General features: G+C 37.9%; 3 protein-coding genes across 4 annotated transcripts in view; all 3 read right to left on the bottom strand.

Annotated features, from left to right (window-relative positions):
* Positions 1–13: 13 nt before the first annotated feature.
* On the bottom strand, positions 14–2261 carry tmem14a (transmembrane protein 14A). Its single transcript, XM_008429781.1, has 5 exons — positions 2150–2261; positions 1721–1803; positions 1422–1523; positions 295–382; positions 14–199 (listed from the first exon to the last, which is right to left on the bottom strand). The coding sequence occupies exons 2-5, from the start codon at positions 1788–1790 to the stop codon at positions 157–159; spliced, it is 303 nt and encodes a 100-aa protein (XP_008428003.1). The 5' UTR covers positions 1791–1803; positions 2150–2261; the 3' UTR covers positions 14–156.
* A 2920-nt stretch (positions 2262–5181) lies between these two features.
* agpat5 (1-acylglycerol-3-phosphate O-acyltransferase 5 (lysophosphatidic acid acyltransferase, epsilon)) lies at positions 5182–16391 on the bottom strand. Its single transcript, XM_008429780.2, has 8 exons — positions 15632–16391; positions 14345–14414; positions 14148–14263; positions 13956–14045; positions 12031–12121; positions 11050–11211; positions 7691–7814; positions 5182–7057 (listed from the first exon to the last, which is right to left on the bottom strand). The coding sequence occupies exons 1-8, from the start codon at positions 15848–15850 to the stop codon at positions 6832–6834; spliced, it is 1098 nt and encodes a 365-aa protein (XP_008428002.1). The 5' UTR covers positions 15851–16391; the 3' UTR covers positions 5182–6831.
* A 2282-nt stretch (positions 16392–18673) lies between these two features.
* mcph1 (microcephalin 1) overlaps positions 18674–23615 on the bottom strand; it is a 34620-nt gene continuing 29678 nt past the window's right edge. For both annotated transcript variants that reach the window (XM_008429778.2, XM_008429779.2), the window contains exons 14-15: positions 19277–19514; positions 18674–19185 (exon numbers count right to left, since the gene is read on the bottom strand). In XM_008429778.2, coding sequence (XP_008428000.2) covers positions 19133–19185; positions 19277–19514 — 291 coding nt within the window. In that variant the 3' untranslated portion in view covers positions 18674–19132. The remainder of the gene's footprint in view (positions 19186–19276; positions 19515–23615) is intronic.

Below are 23615 nucleotides of genomic sequence, written 5' to 3'. Positions count from 1 at the left end.
TCTCACACACAGGTCATGAATACATTCCTTTTAAAAACTCACAAAAATACAGATTTGGAAGAACAGCTTTCTTTTGTGAAGTCTTGCTTGTGGAAAGTCAAGAGTCATCCGAGTCTGGTCAGTACAGCTTGGTCGGTTATTATTATGGCGCTAGCGCTACATTATGGGCAAAAGCAACAGGCGAAACACCATCAGTAAGCTGAAAAAGAGAGAACAAAACAGTGAATCAGCAGATTTGTTTCAACAGTTCATTGCAAAATCGGCTTTTCTGCAAGATAAGCAATTCTGACTGACCTTAGCCCCGACATAATCCCCGCCGGCATTAATTTCCTTGATTTCTTGTATCTCATTCCCATGATGACTGCCAGCAACCCAGAGGAGCCTGAAACACAGACCGAAATCAAGTTTGTGAAATGAAAGAAACCCCCTGACACGAAGCAGGGAAAACACATAAATATTAAACACATTTGCTGAAATGTATTCGGGTTTTTTTGTAGAAATGGCAGTATCTATGTGTCTCCTTTGTGGAGAAACTAGCCACATGAATTTACTCGGATATGATTTTGACTCATCTTTCCATTCAAACTGTTCATTGTCGCTTGAACAAATCTTTTGATTATTTTCATTGCATCTCAGAAATCTTTCATGGAGCAGTTGTTGGCTCTCAGCAGAAACACACAGCCCTGATAAATTATTATTGTTATAGGTTATTAGAATGTTTTGGGGGTTTTTTTTAAAGTTAATTTTACTTAATTTCAAAATATTTCCTAAGTGACATACTGTAACTTCTGTACAATTCGGTTGAAAAACATTTTTCTATTAAGGAGAAATCAGGTTAGTATAGCTTTTTTCCCCCTTTAAATTTTCTTTCTACCAGATTTGTTCATTTTCAGTTCAATTTTATTGGATATTTGTAACATAAATCGGGAAAAGGTTAATTATTTATCATGTTCTCAGGTGCATGTCATAAGACTAGCATTTTAACAGGCATTGTAAATTTTACAGGCCCTAAATGTCTGTAAACAGAGGCATCAATATATTGTGCAACAAGGTTGCAAAGGTCTTGAGAGGTCTCTTGGTCCTTTCCCAACATGTTTCTTCTGTGAGGCTTTGGTGATTAGCAGTCCTTTAATGGGCCATAAATTAGGTCTAAACTATCTTATATTGACAAGCGCTGATTGGAGGGAAAATTGCTTTGACAGATTCGACAAGTTTTTTTGCTTCCAATGCATTTTTGCAGCTTCTCTTCATCATATTTTCATTAACCATTAACTGTGTCAGTTCACTTCATTACACAATTTAAATCAATAAACCTACTGACTTCTTTGCATGTGTGGATTAGGCTTTCTTGGTTTTCTTTTTAGCCAAGATAATGTCCAATTAACATTAACATGGCAATTAGAAATATAAGGTATACTAACCCAACAGCACCCGGATATCTTTTGGATCTTTGGAGACATTATAGGCTCCATACGCAGATAATCCACCAAAAACTAAACCAGCAGTCAGGGACATCACACTGCCTGCAATCATTTAAAGACAGTGATGATAAGAAAAGACATAACTTTGAGAAGGAGTTCTATGAAAATTCAAATTCAAAAATACTTTATTGATCCCAAAAGGAGATTAAGTGTTGTTGTAACTCATTAATTCACCACGTCTACAAAAGGTTACTGTAAATGAATTGAAAATTTGTACAAATGAAATTAGTACGTTTAACCTTTTCTCTTGTATCCCATATATCCACCAAAAATGGTGAATGCAGCATAGCCGAAACCAATCCAGTCCATTGCCAGTGCAGAGCTGCAAACACAACGTTGACTTTTTAAATTGTTTACATTAGAAAAGGAGTAGAACAACTAAAACGAGAAATAATTCAATTCACACACACAGTCCCGTAACAGGTTTAGCTAACTCTGAACATCGACTATCAGTTCAACTTTCTTAGGATTTGGAATCTCTAATCTATGTAGTACATAGGATTAACAACTAGATGTCGCCGTTTGTCTTTCAATGATATAAGCAAGCTACTGCAGAACAACCGAGGCTAACGAAGAAATAGGATATTAATAAGGCGACTTCTTTAGACACATATTCTTATCTTACGACAAATAAATAACTCCCTTATCGTTGAGAAACTCTTTCTTACCCGTCGTCCAAATCAAAGATCAGCACTGGCAGATTTCAATTTGTGGTCCTACACTTCCTGCCGTTGGTGCTCACCTTCCGGACTGCGCATGGCAGATTTGGTTAATGTTGTGTTCGCTGACCTTCATCAAAATTGAAAATATGACTAGATTAGTTTATTTGCTACCCGAACCAGTACCAATTTCCAGGTCCTTTTAAAAAAATTTGTATATTGTGATAAAGTTCATTATTTTCCATAATGTAATGATAAAAAAATAAACGGTTACATATTTTAGAATCACTGCACACCAACTGAAATATTACAAATATTATCGTTTTAATACTGATGATTTTGGCATACAGCTCATGAAAACCTAAAATTCCTATCTCAAAAAATTAGCATATCATGAAAAGGTTCTCTGAACGAACAATTAACTCAATCATCTGAATCTGAGGCTTTTAAAAACTCCCAGCCTGGTTCATTATTCAAAACAGCTGTTACGTCAATCCTCGTTTCCCCGTCAGATACTGTTCACCCTGCGTCTTATTGCCGCTCCGCCCCGCACAAAAACGTGAAACAAAGTGTGACAACTTTGCCGAAGCATGTTGTTTGAGCTTTCACGGTGTCCGTAGTTCCCCAGATAAGCGCGCCGAACAAGCGTGTGCTTGCTACGCGCGTGCTTTCTCAGTGCTCATCACATCAAGAGCACTGGCGTATTTTGCCGCGTGGGCGGGGCGGAGAGAAGAGGCAAGAATATTGGGGAACCGTATCTGATGGGGAAACGCGGATTGACGCAACACCTGCAACATCGCAATCATGGGTAAGACTACCGACCTTACTGATGTCCAGAAGGCCATCATTGACACACTCAAGCAAGAGGGTAAGACACAGAAAGAAATTTCTGAACGAATAGGCTGTTCCCAGAGTGCTGTATCAAGGCACCTCAGTGGGAAGTCTGTGGGAAGGGAAAAGTGTGGCAGAAAACGCTGCACAACGAGAAGAGGTGACCGGACCCTGAGGAAGATTGTGGAGAAGGGCCGATTCCAGACATTGGGGGACCTGCGGAAGCAGTGGACTGAGTCTGGAGTAGAAACATCCAGAGCCACCGTGCACAGGCGTGTGCAGGAAATGGGCTACAGGTGCCGCATTCCCCAGGTCAAGCCACTGTTGAACCAGAAACAGCGGCAGAATCGCCTGACCTGGGCTACAGAGAAGCAGCACTGGACTGTTGCTCAGTGGTCCAAAGTACTTTTTTCGGATGAAAGCAAATTTTGCATGTCATTCGGAAATCAAGGTGCCAGAGTCTGGAGGAAGACTGGGGAGAAGGAAATGCCAAAATGCCAGAAGTCCAGYGTCAAGTACCCACAGTCMGTGATGGTCTGGGGAGCCATGTCAGCTGCTGGTGTTAGTCCACTGTGTTTTATCAAGGGCAGGGTCAATACAGCTAGCTATCAGGAGATTTTGGAGCACTTCATGCTTCCATCTGCTGAAAAGCTTTATGGATATGAAGATTTCATTTTTCAGCACGACCTGGTACCTGCTCACGGTGCCAAAACCACTGGTAAATGGTTTACTGACCATGGTATTACTGTGCTCAATTGGCCTGCCAACTCTCCTGACCTGAACCCCATAGACAATCTGTGGGATATTGTGAAGAGAAAGTTGAGAGACGCAAGACCCAACACTCTGGATGAGCTTRAGGCTGCTATCGAAGCATCCTGGGCCTCCATAACACCTCAGCAGTGCCACAGCCTGATTGCCTCCATGCCAGGCCGCATTGAAGCAATCATTTCTGCAAAAGGATTCCCGACCAAGTATTGAGTGCATAACTGAACATAATTATTTGAAGATTTGAAGTTTTGACTTTTTTTGTATTAAAACACTTTTCTTTTTCCATCCATTTTCTTACACCCTTGGTGGGGTCGGGAGAGATGCTGGTGCCTATCTCCAGCTGACGTTCCGGGCGAGAGGCGTGGTCACCCTGGACAGTCGCCAGTCTGTCGCAGGGCAACACAGACACACAGGACAAACGACCATGCACACACACACTCACACCTAGGGACAATTTAGACAGACCAATTACCCTGACAGTCATGTTTTTTGGACTGTGGGGGGAAACCAGAGTACCTGGTGAAAACCCACACATACACAGGGAGAACATGCGAACTCCAGGCAGAAAGACCGGGGCCGGGAATCAAACCCAATAAAAGACCTGAAATATTTCAGTGGGTGTGCAGTGAATCTAAAATATGACAGTTAAATTATCATTGCATTATGGAAAATAATGAACTTTATCACAACATGCTAATTTTGAGAAGGACCTGTAAAACATCTCTGATCTCCAGACGCTTATTGTAGCAAGCTAACTTCAATACAAAATGTTAATATTCAATTCTTGTTCAGATTTTGATCTATGTTTGGACCTGTTACTAAATAAAAGAATTACATTTTCCTACTGGATATCTTATGATTTTCAATCAAAACTTATTTGTCTTGAATGAATTCTCCTCTGCAAAAACATAGGTCCTTATGAGGGGAAAAAAGACCCGCAGCGATGCTGCCAATGGGTTTTCTCCGTGGTCATTCTCATCTTGGATTTGAAAACATGTATTTTTACACAAGTACTATTTAGAAATGGAATCAAATACTTAGCAACCCTGAACAGAAGCACTTAAGTTTACATACTTTAGAACATTAGATTAGTTTTTTTTACTTTTTTCTTTCCTTTGGTTTATTTTGCATTTCCTTTTAACTTGTGTAAAGCACTTTGAATTGCCTTGTTGCTGAAAATGTGCTATATAAATAAAATTACTTAAAAAGAATTGGTGTTGTGATCATCTTTTTGTCAGTCCTTCTGACCTAGTACCATCCCCCCCTCCCCCCAATGCTGATATCAAATCATAAGGGATAACATTCATAGTGGAAATAGATTTGACATGATTTATCATGGGCTTCTTGATTTATATCACAATAACCTAAAATTTTGCCTGTTTAACTCAGACAGTAAATTATCTATAAAAAAAAGGTAACACAGAAAATTTAATTCCCCAGAAAACAAAAAAAATCTTTATTTCCATCTGATCCCAAAGTTCCACACCTCAAACCACATTAAAGGTTTCATTGTTTAATAATAGTCTTCAAAAAAGTATAAATCAAAGCATTTTTTGAGCAAAAAAAGCCACTCTGAGCTGTAGACAACATGACCACAAGCTGCTGTAAGAGTCGAGTCCAGCAAAGCGGCCCAGTGCCGTCACCTGGTGGAGAAGAGCCACTGTGGCCCCACCAAAGAGAAGGCACACGTTTCCAAAAAACTGATGGCATTTAAATACCGTCTACAGAGTTTCCTGACGATGTTACAAGTCCGCTCTTGTCAGGATAAAAATGAGTATAAAATGGCTGACAAGGATTTTTTTTTTTTTAAAGGAAGGATTATTCAAGTGAGGTATCAGAGCGACATGTAAAAACGATGCGATTGCTGTACTAAGATGAGGAAAACACAAAAGACTAACATTAGAGGAGGACAAGACTGCTTACAGATAAAGTGACAAGTGGAAAATGCAATGGTTTTCTCTTACAGTAAACAACAATGGACAAACAGTGCATTTCTTAATACATTGATGTGATAATACAAATGGCTTTGAGTGCACCTGCAATATATACTGGTATCTTGGCTTTGTCAGCATTTTGTTAGGTAGACACTTTCACAAGAACTGTAAGGTGGTGTAATAAATGTAATGAAACTGGATACTGAAATAAAAGAAAAGAAGACGGAAGCAAATCTGAAGCTGTAAATCTGAGCTAAAAACAACACACACAAAACACAGAGAGACACTCTCCATTTGACGTTATGGCAAACACCAGCTTTTGGCAACGACTGACACTTTAAAGGTTTGAGTAACATTTTACACTGGTAGAACACATTTTGCATCGTCGGCGCACATTCCTCCATGCGAGCTCCGTGACAAAGAACTGTGCTCGGAAACAATCCAGCAGATTGCATTCTCAGCTTCTTCACATTTGCACGAATAAATGTGAATCTAGCGCTACATTCGCAGTCAGGAGAAAACATTTAAAAAAGGACGTCAGCGAGAGTATTTGAGTACGGTAAACAACGCAGCTGGTGTCGTGTTCATGGACCCCCCTGCGGGGGGTGGGGGGGAGCTGTGTGCCGTTTTGTTCTGCCAGTGTAAAAACATCACTTTGTGTGATAAAAGTGCATATTCCTCCAGATATGGGACTTGGCTTAAAAGTATTACAACTGGTACTGATTAGTCAGTGCACTTAAGTTATGACTTGTTTTTGTTGTTTAGGTAACTAGCTCACTTGGCTTTTAAAAAATAACATGATCTTTATATATTGCCAAAGATTGATGGAAAAGAAAATGCATGCAAGAATGCTAATTTGGCAAAATCTAATAATGTTAGGATATTTTTCTATTCAAATTTTGAGAAATGTATGATGTTGCAATAAATCTGTTTTATATATATATATATTTCTTTCTTTTTTTTTTTTTTTTTTTACATAAAGGTTCAAGTATTTCTCAGTGTCTCCGGTCAACAGCTGGACAGTCGAACACTCTTGGATCTCATCAAGGTGCGGCTCTGCATCTGAAACACACCGAGCGTTTCTGCGATACAGGAAAGGAGCGCCTCTCTCCGCATCTTCCCCGTGTCTCAACATGGCAGTCGTGTCCCCTGCAGCTTTTAGGGAGAAATGTTCACCCACAGCCAGCCCAGCAGCGTCCCGTAAACCCAGGTTCTCACGTAAAGTTTTCTGCCGTTCTCCGTCAGCAGCATTGGCAGTGTTAGCCCTCCCAAAATGAGCGCAGAGGGAAGGGACTTGGAGAGGTTCAGCAGAGAGATTCTGCCCTCGCCGGGGAATCTGCCCTTTTTATCCGGATCCTCTGACTCGTAGAAATCTGTCAACATCCTTTCAGGAAAGAAGAGAGAAAGAAAGACGTAAGGGTCTCTTAGGGGGGTTTCATGCTGTCGGAGAAGTGCAAGAGGGAATGAAAATAAAGTGCAAAGTGAAAGGAACTGGGCAGAACCAGCAGTTACAGCACAAACACAGGTCAGGCTTTTTTGTTGCTGAGCTGGCAATGAAATCAATTATTTTAATCCAATAAAACGACTGACTTTGCTTCTTTTAGGAAATAAACTTAATTCTTTTCAACAACATGGGAAGTTTTAATAACATATGTTCAGCTTAATTAAAAAAATCTTATAAAAGGAAGTTTATTTTATTAATACAAAAATTGTAATGTTTCAAGAAAAAAAGAGTAATGGTTCTATTTGTGACATACGAAATCAGCTTTTAAAGGTAATGCTCCCTTTTAATTTAGCATGAGCTTAACAGCGTTTCAGTTCAGTCAAAGCGCTACGCATTTCTGTAAAACCTAATTATAAAGTGTAGAATTTGAAAGACCTATAAAGTTAGACTTTTAAAATAAAGTAGCAATTCTCTTCCACATACAGTTCAAGTCTGGTTCTTCAAAAAATAAAATAAAATAAATAAATCACTCATGCTTCACAAGGACTGGTCTGCACATCAACACACACTCACCGGTCCTTCATTTCGAAGCGTTGGTGCATCCACCTGCGGAAAAGCTCGGGCTCTAATGGGATTCCCTTGATGTCCACGCGGTCAAAGTGGATGTGGATGCGGGGACATTCCTTGCATAGGAATTCTGTCAAACATAAAAAACAAAAAGAGGCTAAACAAAAACAGGAAGTCCCTTTCAGCAAAGAGGCACGTACAGCGGGCTCTTAAAATCGGCGCGGGGTGACAGTGATGGAGTGGAGCTGCTGGGATGCGGAGCTGAAACAATCTGCAGCCTGAGGAGAGGAAGAGCAGCGAACAAGGCTGAGATCATGTAAAGAGCAAACATCTTGATTAGTTCATTAGCTTAATCTTTATCTGCCATTTTGAATACTACAATGCAAAAATATTTATACATTTTCAACATGAAGCCTCCAGCCAAATTACCTGCCCGGTCGATCGGTGGAGAAACAAAAGTCAGTGTGCCTGAGAAGGTCACACGTAAAAGCGCAACCAAGAGTTAAGGCTCAAGGCTACACGTGTATCCCCCTGAGAACCTCAGGTTCCTGTTTCCACAACATGCAATATTATCAGGAAATGTGCCGCCGAAGGCCAAAAGAGGAAACGTGATCGAAGACCACAGCGACGCGCTGCTTCACCGTTAGAAAGAGCATCTATAACACCAGCTGCTCAGATTTACACCGGCCTTCAGACACAACATACGGCAGCTGAATGATTATCCACAACTCAAGTGAGATACAGAGCAACAAACAATTTAACTAAAAAACACGTGACGTCGCGAAAATGCAAGAGAAGGCAGAGGTGGCTCCGTTAGAGCAAACAAATCTCCACAACAACTTAAACAACAACTACATGGAACAGAAGAAGGAAACCAACGCTCTACTCTGGAGAGCCAAACATCACCTCATAATCTAAATAACATTTACACACTTTAAGAAATAAAGTCAGAGGTGTCGATCAGTAGAAGCAAGAAGTACTTCATTAAGTACTTCATTAATAAAAATTAAAAAAATCTATTGATTTCTTCAGTATTTTTAACAAACTGAAAAAAGAAAATATTATTTCTTCCGCTAAAACTTAAATGTTGTTTAACTTTTAATTGACAGAATTGGAAGAATAAAGTTTCCCACGTAAAACTTTCAATCAGCAGGTTTTCACTACAATATGAGCTTCAAGAACTTGCAGCAGATATAAGGGGAAAAAAGTCTAAATTGGTTACTAAGGTTCCCTGGAGACCCAAGATGTCATGACTATGCAGTAGTTCTCCAACACTGAGCTTTATTAAGCTTTCTTTACTGTCATGCTCACGGTTCTTGTCCTTAACTTAGACTTATTAGACCACACTTGTTAGTTGCAGTTCCAGTAGATTTAAACACACATCTACTGTTTTGACTGTAGATAAGGGCAAGTTTATGTGACGTCTGGGTTTTCCTTCTGGACTTGTTTTCCCTGCAAACTGATCTCAGATAAGTGGGAGACAGACAATGAAGGACAGATGAGTAACTCTAGTCAAGTTCTGTGTGATTTTTCCACATGACGTGATGCTACTGTAATGACAGGGTTGTTTAAGGTTTTTTGAAACCAGCCAATAAATGTGAAGTGTGCTGCTGAAGAAAGTGTAGTAAACACCTCCTGGAGTTAATAAAAGTAATAAAAGTTAAGGGGAAAAATACAAATCAAGACTTTGGATCATAAAGACAGCGACTCTAGAGTCACATGTGGACAATTTCCTGTTACAAGCTTTTAACGGATGTCAGGAGAAGGCGCAAAAATCAATTCATCTATTGTGTTACACATCATCTGAGCAAGAACCGTGAAACACGTGCTTTGTGTAAAATAATTGAAATGTAGTTTAAAAAAATAAAATAAAAACAAAAAACACACACACACGCATTCAGTCCAAGGAAAAACTTGCATATCTACTGTAAGGCTGAAATGATTAATCGATTATTGAAATAATCGTCAGCTACTTTAGCAATTGATTAATAGAGTATGAAGACTCAAAAAAGGCCATTTGCTAAAAGAACATTATATTCAGAACATCAAGTAAGCCAAAACTGTACAAAAATAATATTTTCTATTTAGAACTCCTCTTTGGCATAGCCCCACACTAAAAAATAAGTTATATACAAACTGTTATTTTATGGTTTAAAGTTGAGGTTTAAATGTGTAGTTTTCAAGTTTACAGATCAACAGTAAAAGTTGCATTTTAATCCAACCACCTAAATTAATATTTTGGTTTTTGAAAGTCACAGTTCCAACCCGAGCCTTCACAGAGAGCAGCGGTGGTGGCGCGGACGCAGGCGTGGGTCACTTCCACCAACGCCACTAAAGTCACCTTCACCGCATGAGGCCAGGAAGTGCGTGATGAGAGGAATGCTTTTCTATTCTCTGCCTTGTTTGCGAGAAACATCCACGTTTATTCCTGACTGTAACTGGATGTTTTTCTCCTGTTGTTGTTTTTTTTTTATTCGAAATTTCCAGCAGTGTTTTTCAAAGAACAAGGAAAAAACAACAATAATCAGAGACTCCAAAAACACGAGAGTCACGCAGTTTACAGGAAGGCAGGGTTGTTAAAAGGTGATGTTTGCTGTGTGATTAATTACCAGGAAGGCTGAACATAACAATGTTTGTGCAGACTTGAGTTGCCAGGAGAAGTCTACCTGTAGCCTTAGTTTTATTTTTAAAAGAGAAAAAAATAGCTAATATATTCATTCATTAGCTATTTTTTCTCTTTTAAAAATAAAACTAAGGTTACAGGTAGACTTCTCCCGGCAACTCCAGTTGAAACAAATTTATAAAATAAGGCTTCAGCAAAAAAAACAATTTTACTCTCATCTAGACTTCTTTTCTATACATCTTCTTTTACTTTTCTAATTTCTACAAAAGCTGCTCTAAACTTTATGAGTAAATTTAATGTGTAAAAGATCAACAGCCTGTTTGGAGAATGCCATTCTTTCATATGTTAGTGCACAAATTGGAGAAATGTTTATTCTTTATCGATACAAATATTATCCTTTAATTTAGATCCACAAAATGAATAGAAAACTGGAATTATATTTGTACATTTGAGGGAAAAGTACTTGCATGTCATACAAAAATGGACATTTTAAAGTGATAATGATTAGGGATATATGCTCCAATGCATTTTGTAGTTTTTTTCATTTTTTGTTGTAATCAAAACTACAATCCCCACGAGAAAATAATAATAAAAAAAAAACATTTCTTTGTCAGGTGTGATAGCTCTTAGGACAAAGCCTAATTAATTATCTGGCAAAAACAAATAAAAAAAATTCCCAATAAAATTATTTAACGTCTTGATCTAAATTCTTTGAACATGCCATGCGGTTGCAGAGAGGTACCTGCCATCGAAGGTGCGGGTCTCCTCTGACTGGAATCGTCCAGCGTTCCCTCATAAGCTACTGTGACGTCATATACGGCGTCCAGGCTGTCATTCATGATGCTAACGGCGAGGTGAGACGCCTTCACCCTGGGTGTGAGAGTGTGCTTCAGAACAGCCAGCCCTGCAAAATAAGTAAATAAATACATTTAAAAAAAAGCAACAGCTGGAATAAATTCAACAGCTGCCCAAATATGAAGCAGCTCACATCTGCTTAGACAAAATTAGCGTGAAAAAGTGAATGATTATTCATGTTTTAGACCACAAGGCCAGCTGAAATGAACTGAGCAACACTGCATTAGGTTTTTCCAACTAATTGCATTTGCTGGTGGCGCTTACGATGCTAAAGTGCAGCCGGGGCTTCGTGTTGTTTGGAGATTCTGTGGAGATTAAGCCTATCTCTGGGCCACAGCTCTGAATATCACCTTCCCCTTTAATCCACATAAATCGCTTGGGAGGGATGGCATGTGCTCATCAGTTTATCTGCTGAGTGAGGCATTAGTGAGCAGAGAATGGTACCACATTGACCAAGGACTGACTAATTGTGTGGTGACTGATTGTCTATGTGGTTTAAATTTTGGTCATCCTAAAGGAGCTGAAACAAGAAATATTAAGTCTGATTTAGAGAGAGAAAATAAGATTTTGTTTCTTTTTATACCGTGTATGTAAATGTCTGTTTTAACTTTATTTGAGCTGGTTTTTACAGTCAGAAATGTTCTTTTTTCTAAAAAAAAAAAAAAAAAAAGTATTATAAATAACATGTAACTTCAGGATCTAGGGGTTTTCTAAATGTACTTATGGATACAGCAGCTGCCTGCAAGGTGACCACAGGTTGCATAACTTAACTAACTCAGCTGTTTTCCAGATGTGAGCTGTTGGCAGTGAAACAGTGTGTGTGCAGCCTACACAGCAGCAGTTAGAGGCTGCTGAATCCTGCCCCCACCTTCTCGCTCAGCAAACTTCTGACTGTCGGTGATGACATTCTTCAGCTCTGGATTATACCGAGTTCCTTCGGGAAAAATGACAAGGTACATCTGTGGGGAGAAGAAAGAAAAATAAACATTCAGATGGAGGTGATACTGAGTAAATAGAAGTTTAAAAAAATGTACAGGATTTATTAGCGAGAAAACTGATTTTGCATGGCAAAAGGAATCTCCTGACAAACAGAGTTAAAACCGTTAAACCAGATCATTTTTCAGGATTCTAGCTGAAAAATATAAGTTGAATTTTATCATTAGCTTTTAATACCAATAAGAAGACTTCACAAATTTGTTTTTCTTCTATAAAAAAAAATAAAAAAATCAAGAAAATAACGTTTTTTTTCTTCTATTAGGGGCTAGTTAAACTCATTAAATAAAAGTAATCTGAATGGCATCTTTAATCACAGGTTATTGGCACCGTTTCCCAGCGTCATTGTTTCACTGCAGATTTCTTTCTTTGTGAGCACAAGTTTCACAACAGAGCTTTCATTGTACTAATTTGGCTCTAAATAAAGGGTTTCACGTAAGAAACAATAAAACAAAACAACTCCCGTTTTTGTTACCTTAGAGGACTTCAAGACAATCTGAAAATGTTCTGTAATAAAAACCATACCTACTAGTGAATGAATACCAACAATAAAACAAATTCATACAATTACTCTATTTAATAATGTAATCAGTTATGCCTGTTTAGTTTTACAGTGCTGTGAAAAAGCAAACTCCTCTTACAGATTCTGTTTTTGCCACGTGCTTCAGATCAAGCATACACAGATAACCTGAGTAAATATAATAGTCTATTGTAATCAATCAAACCAAACTTTGTAATAATTACTGCCAGAACTACAGAATTAAGAAATCACTTAAATAGGACATGTGGCCTGACCTTAAAAAGGACATTTATGCAAAAAAAAAAAAAAAAAAAAAAAGCCAATGTGGCTGAACTACAACAATTCTGCAAAGATGAGTGGTCAAAACTTGAAAACCGACTGCAAGTTATCACAAGCACTTGTTTACAGTTGCTGCTGCTAAGGGTGAACCAACCAGTTATTAGGTTTAAGGAGCAGTCACCTTTTTTCACACTGGGCCACGTAAGCTTAGATTTTGTTTTGTCTTCTCCCTAAAAATTACACACCTTAATTTAAAAATTGAATTTTGTGTTTACTTTTTGTCTTTGACTAATGTTTAAATTGCTCTGAGGTTCTGAAACACCCAAACATGACAAACATGCAACGAAAAAAAAAAGAAAAGAGGAAATAAGAAAGTGGGCAAACACTTTTTCACACAGCTGAATCTATTTCTGTTTGCTTGATGATCAGAAACGCCGTAGTACGTGACAAAAAAAAGACAGATGAAATCTGTAAGCAAGTCAGGTTTCTTTCGCAGCAGTGTATGTTTAAGAACAAGTAAACTAAACTGTAACTGTGTCAATATGAAAAGGTCCCCACAATGTTAGCAGTATTTGGATTGCACAGCTGCACACACCATAATCCCTCAGAGTCAAATCCAAAAAACATGATTACAAACAAGCCCTGCAACTCAATCTGTGCTGCTTTTCACATTAGTGAAACTTCATAAGGGCGCTCTAAATTTGAACATAAACACTAAAGGTTAGTAATAAAAAGCTTTTATACACATATTCACTTGAATAACTAAAAAAAACAAAAAACTGTGTTTATGACTTACTAGCAGAAAATTTCAAATGATTGAAATAATTAAAAAAAAAGGGTTTTCAGATTCCAAGGTCATTATCTCATTAAAGCAGAATGTGTTGGAATTAAACAGATGCTGAAGTAAAAAAAAAAAAAGGCTATGACAAAATGTAGAGATGTTGATTTCACTAAATGTTTGCTGTGGTCTCGTCATCGTTTCCCCAGAGCTGCGTACTTACTGGAGCTCCACATCGAGTCTGACTGAGAAGCTTCCTCTTCATGGCCTTTTCATTAAACTTTGCACTTCTTTTCACAAAGATTCCCCCGTGCTAAAAGGAAAAAAAACAAAATACAACAAATAGTAAGAAAAAAAATTTTTGATTTTTTTTTTTAGATTATGATTGCTAGAGGACTTCTTAATACTGCGTCACCTGTGAAAAATACCAGCCATACAACGGGAGCCACTTGAGTCCATCTTTTAGGACGTATCTGACGTGACCGATGGCGCTCTGTCTGATGGCCAGCATGTCAGCAATAATCCAATCAGCTGAAAAGGCAGACAAAGAACAACCTTCAACAGATGTTACTTTGTAATTATAGATGGAAGCTGTATATCTAAATACTCTACCTGTGCATTGATGATTAGAAAGGTAGATGACGTTCTCTTTATTCTTTGGTATATCTCCATATAAAACAATCTAAAGTAAAACAGAGAATTAAATTGTTAAAAACAGGTCAAAAAGTAGATGGTGAAAATATTTCACGCTAAGGTAACAAGCTTATGTTTTATATAAAGATTGCCGATCACATCTACAGAAATGCCTTGAACAGATTTGTAAAATCCTCTAAAGTAAGTCCGCCTCAGGAGTAAAAATCACAACAGAAATACTTTAATAAATAACTTAATTTCAGTACATTTATTTATCCATCCAGATCAATTAAGCTAACATTTGTTTCTTGGAAGGGTTTTTTTTTGGATTGTGGGAGGAGGAAGCTGGAGTACAGAGAAAACTCATGAATGCATGGGGAAAAACAAGGCCATGTAGAAAGACTCCAGCCTGGGATTTGAACCCAGACCTAAGGCGTCATCTCAAAAATTTTTTTGAGATGACGCTATTAATGGTAAAAATTGCAATAACAGTATCAGGTATGATATATGCCTGTATTCTTCTTTCTTTGCTTTCTCATCTATGCTTCATCTATGACCTTTAGCATTTTGAACAATGTCATTAGAGTCCAGTGTGAGCATCTGCTGCCATAAGACTCAATATTAACATGCATCAAAAACACCTGAAATGTACAAGACAACAATCATTAAACACTGAATAGTTCTTTGTAATATGAATATTGCAGACACTGATATTAATATAGTTTTTTCCCCTCAAACTCAGAAAAAGTGCTCAAAGTAAAACATTAGCTTTCTTTTTAAGTCTAGTTAGATTATACCACTGCAATTAAAAGTGAATTTATTTTGCAGATTTTTACCAAACAAATGAGATCAGTAAAGAAACTCAGTCAAGGTTTAGCTTCCAACCTATTCTGCTGATATCAACACTCTGGGAATTTATATTCAGCACTCTAATCTTATCAAATACTCCTGCACCCAATATTGTACTTTCACACGTTCATAGTATGCACAAAGATTTTTACGGCGGCTTATTTATCATGATTTGTCTACACACACCCCTCTGTGCAAGGTGTGGCAAGGCACCAGAGAAAAATGCAGACTTTCTTGCCATACAACTGGCTCATCAGGATTGCTTTTAAAAACTTAGTCAACTACTTTTACCTCAATTATTGAATATATTTCACAAGACTTTAAAAGTTGCACAAACGCAATGTTTTCATGAGAAACAGGCCTTCAGAACTAAACATCAGTTCATTTTTATGCACACAAAGTGAAGGTTTAACTCACCTCGACCCCTGTGTAGTTTTCAAAGAAGAACAGGACCATGCTCTGGTAGATGCAGTACAGTCGGTCGTCTAATTTATGGTAAAACCTTGCTGGTAAGACGGTGGAAAGTAAGCGCCAAACCCCCCATGACAGAACATATGCTGGGGCTGTACCCAGCATGAAGGTGGCAGGAAACCAGTACCGCAGCGAGTATGTGTGCACAACCAGAGAGAGCAGCATGGTGGCACCTCTTTTACAAATCCCTGAAGTTGGCTGTTGGACCAGTACCACACACCGTGATTATATTACAATGTACCCTATCTGTACCACTGAACACCTGGCCTACTTTCAGCACACCTGCCCCGAGAGGTCAGCATAGGAAAGTGAGAAAGCTGCAGAAGGAGGCAAAAATGTACCCCTGTAGGCGAGAAAAGCAGTCTGCAAACTCAGCTTAAGCCGGAAAAAGACAACAACATCAAGTTACATAAATTATCTGAACATGTTAGAAATATCCATGGAAACGAGAACAGTTCTAACTCCGAACTGTACAAGTTAAGTAAAAAGCGCTAGCCGATAATAAATCGAGTCAGGCCAAAGTAGAAGTTTTCTCCTTCCCTCTAAACTGTCTCTTCTAACGCCGGAAGGACCACAAAATCCAAATAAAAAGTCAAAGTAGTTGCTAAAAGGAAAAAAAATACTCTATTTCCTGCCTCACTTCATTTTTATCCGGCTCCTAGCTTACAGCAGCAAATGTCACACACGCCTCCCTACGTCACGACGCGTTAGAGCAGTAAGGAAGTTGATTGGCTAAGTGATGCAATAGAAGGCGGCGTAGGAGCGGCTTTAGTATGGCAAGCAATTGTAACACATAATTTTTTAGATAAAAGTTCCTTTTCTTAAAGGTATAGTTCCTGTCTCCTGAAATTATGTTTTAAAAGATTAGGAGAGGCCAGTATATCTTAGGTGAAGTAGAACATTTTATTTTCGTCTTAAATGAGCGTAAATCCAGAGGCTAACAGTCAGTCAGGGGCTAAGAAATCCAGGAAATTTGTTTAGAGTGCACTGAAACTACTTAGAGAAGTGTGAATATTTTTTTTACTTATCTTTAATCTGTTTGTACCTGCAATAGTTCTACAAGACGGGAAGCAAAGGAAGCTGTACATTTGGTGGTTCTCCACGCTTAATATTAATTTACATTTACATATTTACATTACCATATTTTGATATAATGAACACTAACTTTTGCAGAGCTTATCATCAAATCAATAATTTTTTGGCATGCAGGCACTGAAAAAATATTGTATTTTAAGCTTATTAAACAAATCACTGGAATAGAGATTATTTTATTTCTTTAATCAAACCTTCTGAATGTGTTGTGGTTTATTGCATGAGTTGGGTGGTAATTTATAGAATAGTTGATAATTATTTACATAGGAACTTAAGAAAAAAGGCCACCAGCAATATGAGTAGGCTGGTTTAAACAGAACATATAAAGCATTTTAGTCAGAGACGAGTAACTAATAGGAAAGTAATACAGCATAATAAATTAATAGGTAATATAGTGTTCCCTTTAATCAGTATAATGTATTTGCTTCACTGTTAAACCAGCAATAGTGACTGGAAAATATGTTCTGTTCCGTGAATATTTTACAAGAGTGAAATCCAACCTTCAGAATGGAGTTGTATTAATATGGCATAAGTCTGCTTTGGTTTTGGATTCTCTCATACTAGTAATAGAATTTAAAACGCAATATCCAGTACACTGATGCAAGTAAAAATTACATTTCAAGGACTCTACAACTAACATATCAATATAAACTAAGCTAGAGCTAAGAAAAATGCTTTCATTCGTAAATCTGAAAAGATTTGATGTGTTCTTAGAGGAATTATGGACGTCTACTTTGAAGAGGTTATTAAATGGTAATATTGCTTACTGTAAGGGCACATTGATTTAATAATACAGGTCCTGGCTGCAACTTAACCTTCTTCTTGCTCAGACTAGCTTATTCAGAGGGATATTCACCTCAGAACAAATGTACTTTAAAGCTCTATAAAAATACCACATTTTTGTACACAAGAGATTTATTACCTGGGGTCTTATTTGGACTTCAAGTAGAGAGAGCACAAATAAGAGGTGTAGCGGGTTACATGGAGAATTAATCTATTCAAAAGTAACAAATCAAAAGGCAAGTAAACATTTAAGAAATGATTGGAAACAAAAAACAGACCTTTTCATTTTCTGTCATCTGAATTTGGTGGCATTTCAGAAAGTGCACTGTCTGTGAGAGGATCTGCAGCTTGGAACTCACTCCCTGTTCACTTAAAAGTCTGTAACCAGTTTTAGTATGTTCAAAAATCAAACAAAACTCTGGTTATGCCAAAAACAGACCTGTACTCATTTTTAATTTTTTTTACACTTCTCTGAATATATTATGTCGTGTTGTTTCAAATGATTTCACTTCAATTTTTAGAGTTATTATTTTTAGAAAAAAAAAGCCCATCTAGGGACAAGTGCTGCGAATTAGCTGTTGCTATTGCACCATGATGCTAACATGGGACTGCTGTTTCATTCAGTTTGTCTATGTAAATGTGTGTCTGTCCCTATCAAATAAACTTTGAAAAAAAAGAAGTTTATAGCAATCAGATCATGTTTAGATAGACAAGTTCTGTAAAGTGCAAGTTAAGTTGACCGCATCGCTTTATCATAAGACCTTAAGAGACAGCACATTCAGATAAACAGTCTCAGTGTCTGAAGTCAAATAAACATTGAATCCTGCCTTGATAAAGATGCATATTGACCTAATGTGTAGGAAGATTCCATCTTAGCTGACAATACACGAACACTTGTCACATATTCAGGGTTTTCTGTACTTTCCGTGAAGTACACAAATTGATCAACTCTAAAATCCCATCTGAAACTCAGAGTCATCTAAAGCAATAATTTTTCTGTCAAAAGAATAAACAAGGTCAACAAAATCTATCAAACTAGAGGGCGTCCAAGCCACACCAATAACCGATGATCCTGATTGAAAACCTTATTTATTGAAAATAAAACCCAAATACCACATTTAAACAAAAAGTATTTATTAAAAATGACATCACAACACATTTTTATCAGGATAAAGAATTTTCCTGTGAACTGGCTAAGCAAGTCTTTCTAAAGTCACATTATCTAATATCCAAACAGCCTGTAGTGGTTTCTACTTAATGTAAACACATAAATGGCAAGGTACCAACATACAGCTTGCAAAGGCAGTTTGTCAGGCTTCACAGTAACATAAACAAGAGCACAATTGATGCTGCTGCTGAGTAGTAAACATTTTCCATAGCAAACAAAGTTTTAGAAAAGCAATATATTTGATTAGATTTATATAAACTATATGAAGACACTTACAAACCATGAAAGTAACAGAGAAAAGAGAAGAACAGCAGGAGATTGCTGGCGCCTGTCGTGTAATCAGTCACAGCAGGCGCTGAGAAAAATTAACAATACTGAACAAAACTCCAAACAATTAGTCCCCATTATTCCAAGTCATAGTTGTCATAAGGTAGGATCTTCAGATTGGTTATGCTATCTGAAAAAGAACAGAGCAAAACAAGAGAAACGCATTAAAACCCTGAAGCAGTAATTTAGCTTTTATCACAGACGTTAGAGGACCGTCTTACCCAGAATCCACTGCTCTGACAGGATCCTGCTGCCCTCTGGCCTCCTGCCACTGTACTTTCCTACGCAGATACCTGCCTGCCGAACCGTTTTGCAGGCTGTGCCTCCACACAGCTCGATCAGCTCCACCAGACTCTGAGTGGGTGGCTGGGAGCGCTGAGACACAAATATGGGTGGCTGGTCTTGGAAGAGGTCCTGCTGGTGCTCTCCTGCAGACAGGTGCCTCTGGAGACGACAGATCTGCGGGAGAAACAGGCAGTTAAACTCTGAACTCCACCGGGTGATTAAATGATCAATTTCCAGATATGCAGATGACGCACAACTTTATGTTGGTGGTGGGACTATGCTCCTACACAGAGACACTGGTCATAGATTCTGAAATGAACACAAAGACACTTTGCACATAAGTTTTCTTGTCCACACCCATCAATAGTTATGAAGAACCTTCATGGGGTTTTTTGGGGGTTTGTTTTCGTAAATGTAAAACATTTTCTATCGAAATTAGGAAAACAGGTCTAATGCAAATTTCAGGAAGATTTTAATACCTTTACGAATGACAATTAAGATCAACATTACCAAAGAAAAATAAACTTTTAAAACTACTTAAAAGCTTATATTTAATGTTCTTCTGAACTTTAAAAATATAAATACGACTGTAACCCTAAACTGGTGTCTCTTAGCATGTGAGTCAAGTCTTTTTACACCTAGTTTACAAAACTCCCAACGCCTACAGTACAAACTGTTGCATAACAGCTACAAAAAAACAGATTTTAGCCAAATTCAAAAAACCCTGTTCTCAAGCCAAGACTCATTAAATGTCCAGTTTTTCTTGAAGAAGGAGCCAATGTTGAATAACGTAAGAAGAATGTTTAAAATTTTTTTTAAATTATTGTTGCTGAAACATACAAGGAAGGAATGTTGGCAGCACTCAACATGGCAATGAGTGCCGCCAGCATCTTTTGTATTCTTCGACAGAATTGTACCTCAACACAATTCAGCCTTGGAGGTCCAGAGGTAGCTGCTCTGACTTTGTTGCCTGGTTTCTGCTCTGCTCTATCGAGCAGTGCGCTCCATTCAAAACCATGTGCAACGCACTGGATCTACAATAGCTGGACTCCAGTTAAATTGCAGAAGCATCTCAAGGATGATCAGAGGGAACCAGGTGCTCCTGAGCTCAATTTCAGATGTCAAATCAAAGCGTGTGAATACTTGTGTAACTGTGATGTTTAAATGTTTTATATATTTACAGAAATGTCTGAAAGCATGGTTTCATTTTATTATTATAGAAACACTAACAAACATCAGGGCTGAAACACTTATTTTGTGATGTGACAGGAGAAAAACACAGGTGTTACTGACAACTTTAACAATGGCTCAGTTATACTCCAGGGCTCCTGTAAATCATGACAGCGAGCCAGCAACACAGTCCCAGGAGTGTGAAACTGAGCGAGACAAACCTTTTTAATAACCCCAACCCAAGTCACATTCTGCGTTACATAAAAATGTGAAGCATCAGAGATGCCCCACAGTTCATTAAATTGGTTTAGTTAATCAAATCATCAGTTATTTCTCACTGTGGTTTGCAGACTGTGGCGCATGAAAATGTTCTCGTCTATGATCATGATTTATGTTGAATAAACATTACCCCTACAAAATCAGAATGAGGCTGCCAAGCGAAGTACAGCACAGAGAAAATAATCTACTGTATCCAGAATCGCTGGGGTCATAAGAAAACTAATTTACAGCACACGCCACTCAATACTCTACCCTTTCAGAAACGGATGATACTAATCTTTAATTTCATGAGCATGACTTGGCAATAATGCTGTGAAAAGGTACTTGGCCTCTGAAGGTTTCTTCTGCTTTTACTTAATCTCCAGATCATCCTATTATCAAAGATAATCTTAGTTTATGTGAGTAAGGATGTTTTTCTTTAATAATTTTATGCATAACATAATAGTAATAATAGTATTTACCATCTACCATAAGGCCTTGTTTCTCGCCTCACCAGTCTACAGAATATTTTCCCCAAGATCCTGGGGATAATCAAGATATTTTATGGTTAATCTGAAAAGATTTTCTGGTCAACAGTGATCTTCAAATTAGAACCCCTCCAGGTACCATGTCATTCAATGTTTTGATCCTACAGGCCACGGAGTAATTAGGGTTTAAACTGAACTCCAATTTATAAAAGGGTTTTATTATTCAGTGTTAAGTTACAATGTTAAACGGACAGGCAACTGCTTTTTAAAATAAGGCCAAATACGTTTGGGCCACTTTAAAATGTGACCTGCACTTTTTCCAAGTAATGCAGATATGTTCTTTTAAATAAAGATCATCATCAACTTTTGAAAAAGTTACTAGAACACCAAGTCTTCTGTTAACTTACATTATATTGGTGTAAAATATATTTGTACAGCTACAAATACATACATTTACTTCAATTAAAACCTGTATTCAAATAATGAGCGGCAATTTATATGAATACATTTTCCACTCTGACCTTAAGCAGATTTCTAAGACAGGGCAGCCTCCTTTGAGCTATTTTAATGCTGCAGTACTCCCGCTGGCCTGAAGGTGGCTGCTGGAGCTACACCAAAGGGCTTTTCAAGCTTTGAAACCCTCAAAACCCGCAAAACAGTTCATCCATAATCATAATGCCACAGGGAAACTTACTGCTTAATGAAAACTCAGAACGCCGTTGTCGTAGCTATTAGAGATAAACCTTTGTATGCAAATCATGAATCTTAACTTCTTTACAATCTATGAAAGTTGTAAGTTTTGAAGACTAATTAATCCAGTTGAGCTATTTCTGCGACCCTGTTCTAAATGACAGCTCTGCCGGGTCCTGCCAGACTAAACAGGAGCTCTTTGAGGGTCTGTTTGTTTTCAGACTTGCTGAGTGACAAGCATGGTTCTAAGTAAGGCCTGCTCCATATTCAACAAGGGTCGGTTAACAAACTGAAGGGGACAATCTACACCATTCTAAGTCAAACACCTGGAAAGAAAGTTGCAGACTTCTGATGTTGTTAGTTTTACCTTGTGTCAAGAAATCGGGGGTTACTGAGGCATTTTAGGGTACAAAGAATGAGAGTGCAATTAAATGTCACTTAAAACTGGAGGAAAAACACATCTTGTGAATATATATATGAGCAAAGGGCAACACTCAATAGACAGTAATTGTTTTATAATGTTTCCAACAAAGACTCTGGCCTGAAATTAACCTTTACAGGAACATTGTCTTCTTTTTCTATGAATGACCATCAAAGCTTGAATGTTGTTCACTATTAATTTAATCAAACACACCATTTCAGCAAACTCTCAGTGACATTTACTTGCTTTGCTGTATTCACAGACAGTTTAGATTTACATAAATTTAATTTTATAACTGGCTTCCAGTTGCATTAAAAATTCACTTGTAAATTCAGCTGAATGTTAAAACGTCACTTCATTTGTCGCGTGCTAAAGTTCCTAATTATTTTGAAAAAGAACCAACAGTAGTGCTGGCATATTTAATATAAGATTATGCGCCAATCAGTCAAGGCATTTAAAATAAGTGAATGCATCGCGATGCAGTGATGGAAGGAAAATCCTGGGTGTTTGTATTCATGTGCATGCCACTTTGACCTGTACCACCAACCCCCCATGGCAACGGCACTCCCTGATGATGGTGGTCTCCCCACAGCAGGACAATGGGGCCAATCAAGCCACAGAAACGCCAACAAAGACCTCAAGGCTTTGATCAGTCTAAAAGACTCAACAGATTCTCGTCTGACCAAGTAACCGTGGGATAAACCAAAACAATCCATATTCATAGTGGCCCCTCATCAAACCCAGCGGGTCTGCTACCCACATCCCTACTTTCAGTGAGTGTATTTAATTACAGCAAGAGTGATTAGTTAGACATGGTAGAACTAAGCGGGAGAAGCAGAATGTGTGATTATGCTGTCACAAAGTGACAGTTTAATCAGTTTAGGACAGATGAAAAAGACTGAACCCTTTAATATTTTGGCTAGCAAATGTAGTAGAGGCAGCATTTAAATTGTTGCTTTACAAATGATCAATAACCTCGTTAGCAAACCAATGCAATTTTTTAGGTTGAGCAATAATAGAGGGAAATGATTATGTAATATTATTCATGTGGCGTGTTTATCACTCTCAGCCAAACCACATACAATAATACTGACTTCCTTTTAGCTCTGCTTTTTGTTTTGATGGTGGCTAAATTATTCCCTGTTTTCACCAAGTAATGGCCTTAAGTATCCTTTTCCTGTTTGCTGCTGAGAAGATGGGTTTATGGAGCATTATTTTTCATTGTAATGAATGATTCAAACAGCTGCA

Source organism: Poecilia reticulata, linkage group LG15, assembly GCF_000633615.1.
Source record: "Poecilia reticulata strain Guanapo linkage group LG15, Guppy_female_1.0+MT, whole genome shotgun sequence".
Lineage (NCBI taxonomy): Eukaryota > Metazoa > Chordata > Actinopteri > Cyprinodontiformes > Poeciliidae > Poecilia > Poecilia reticulata.
This window is presented reverse-complemented; position numbering and strand designations above follow the sequence as displayed.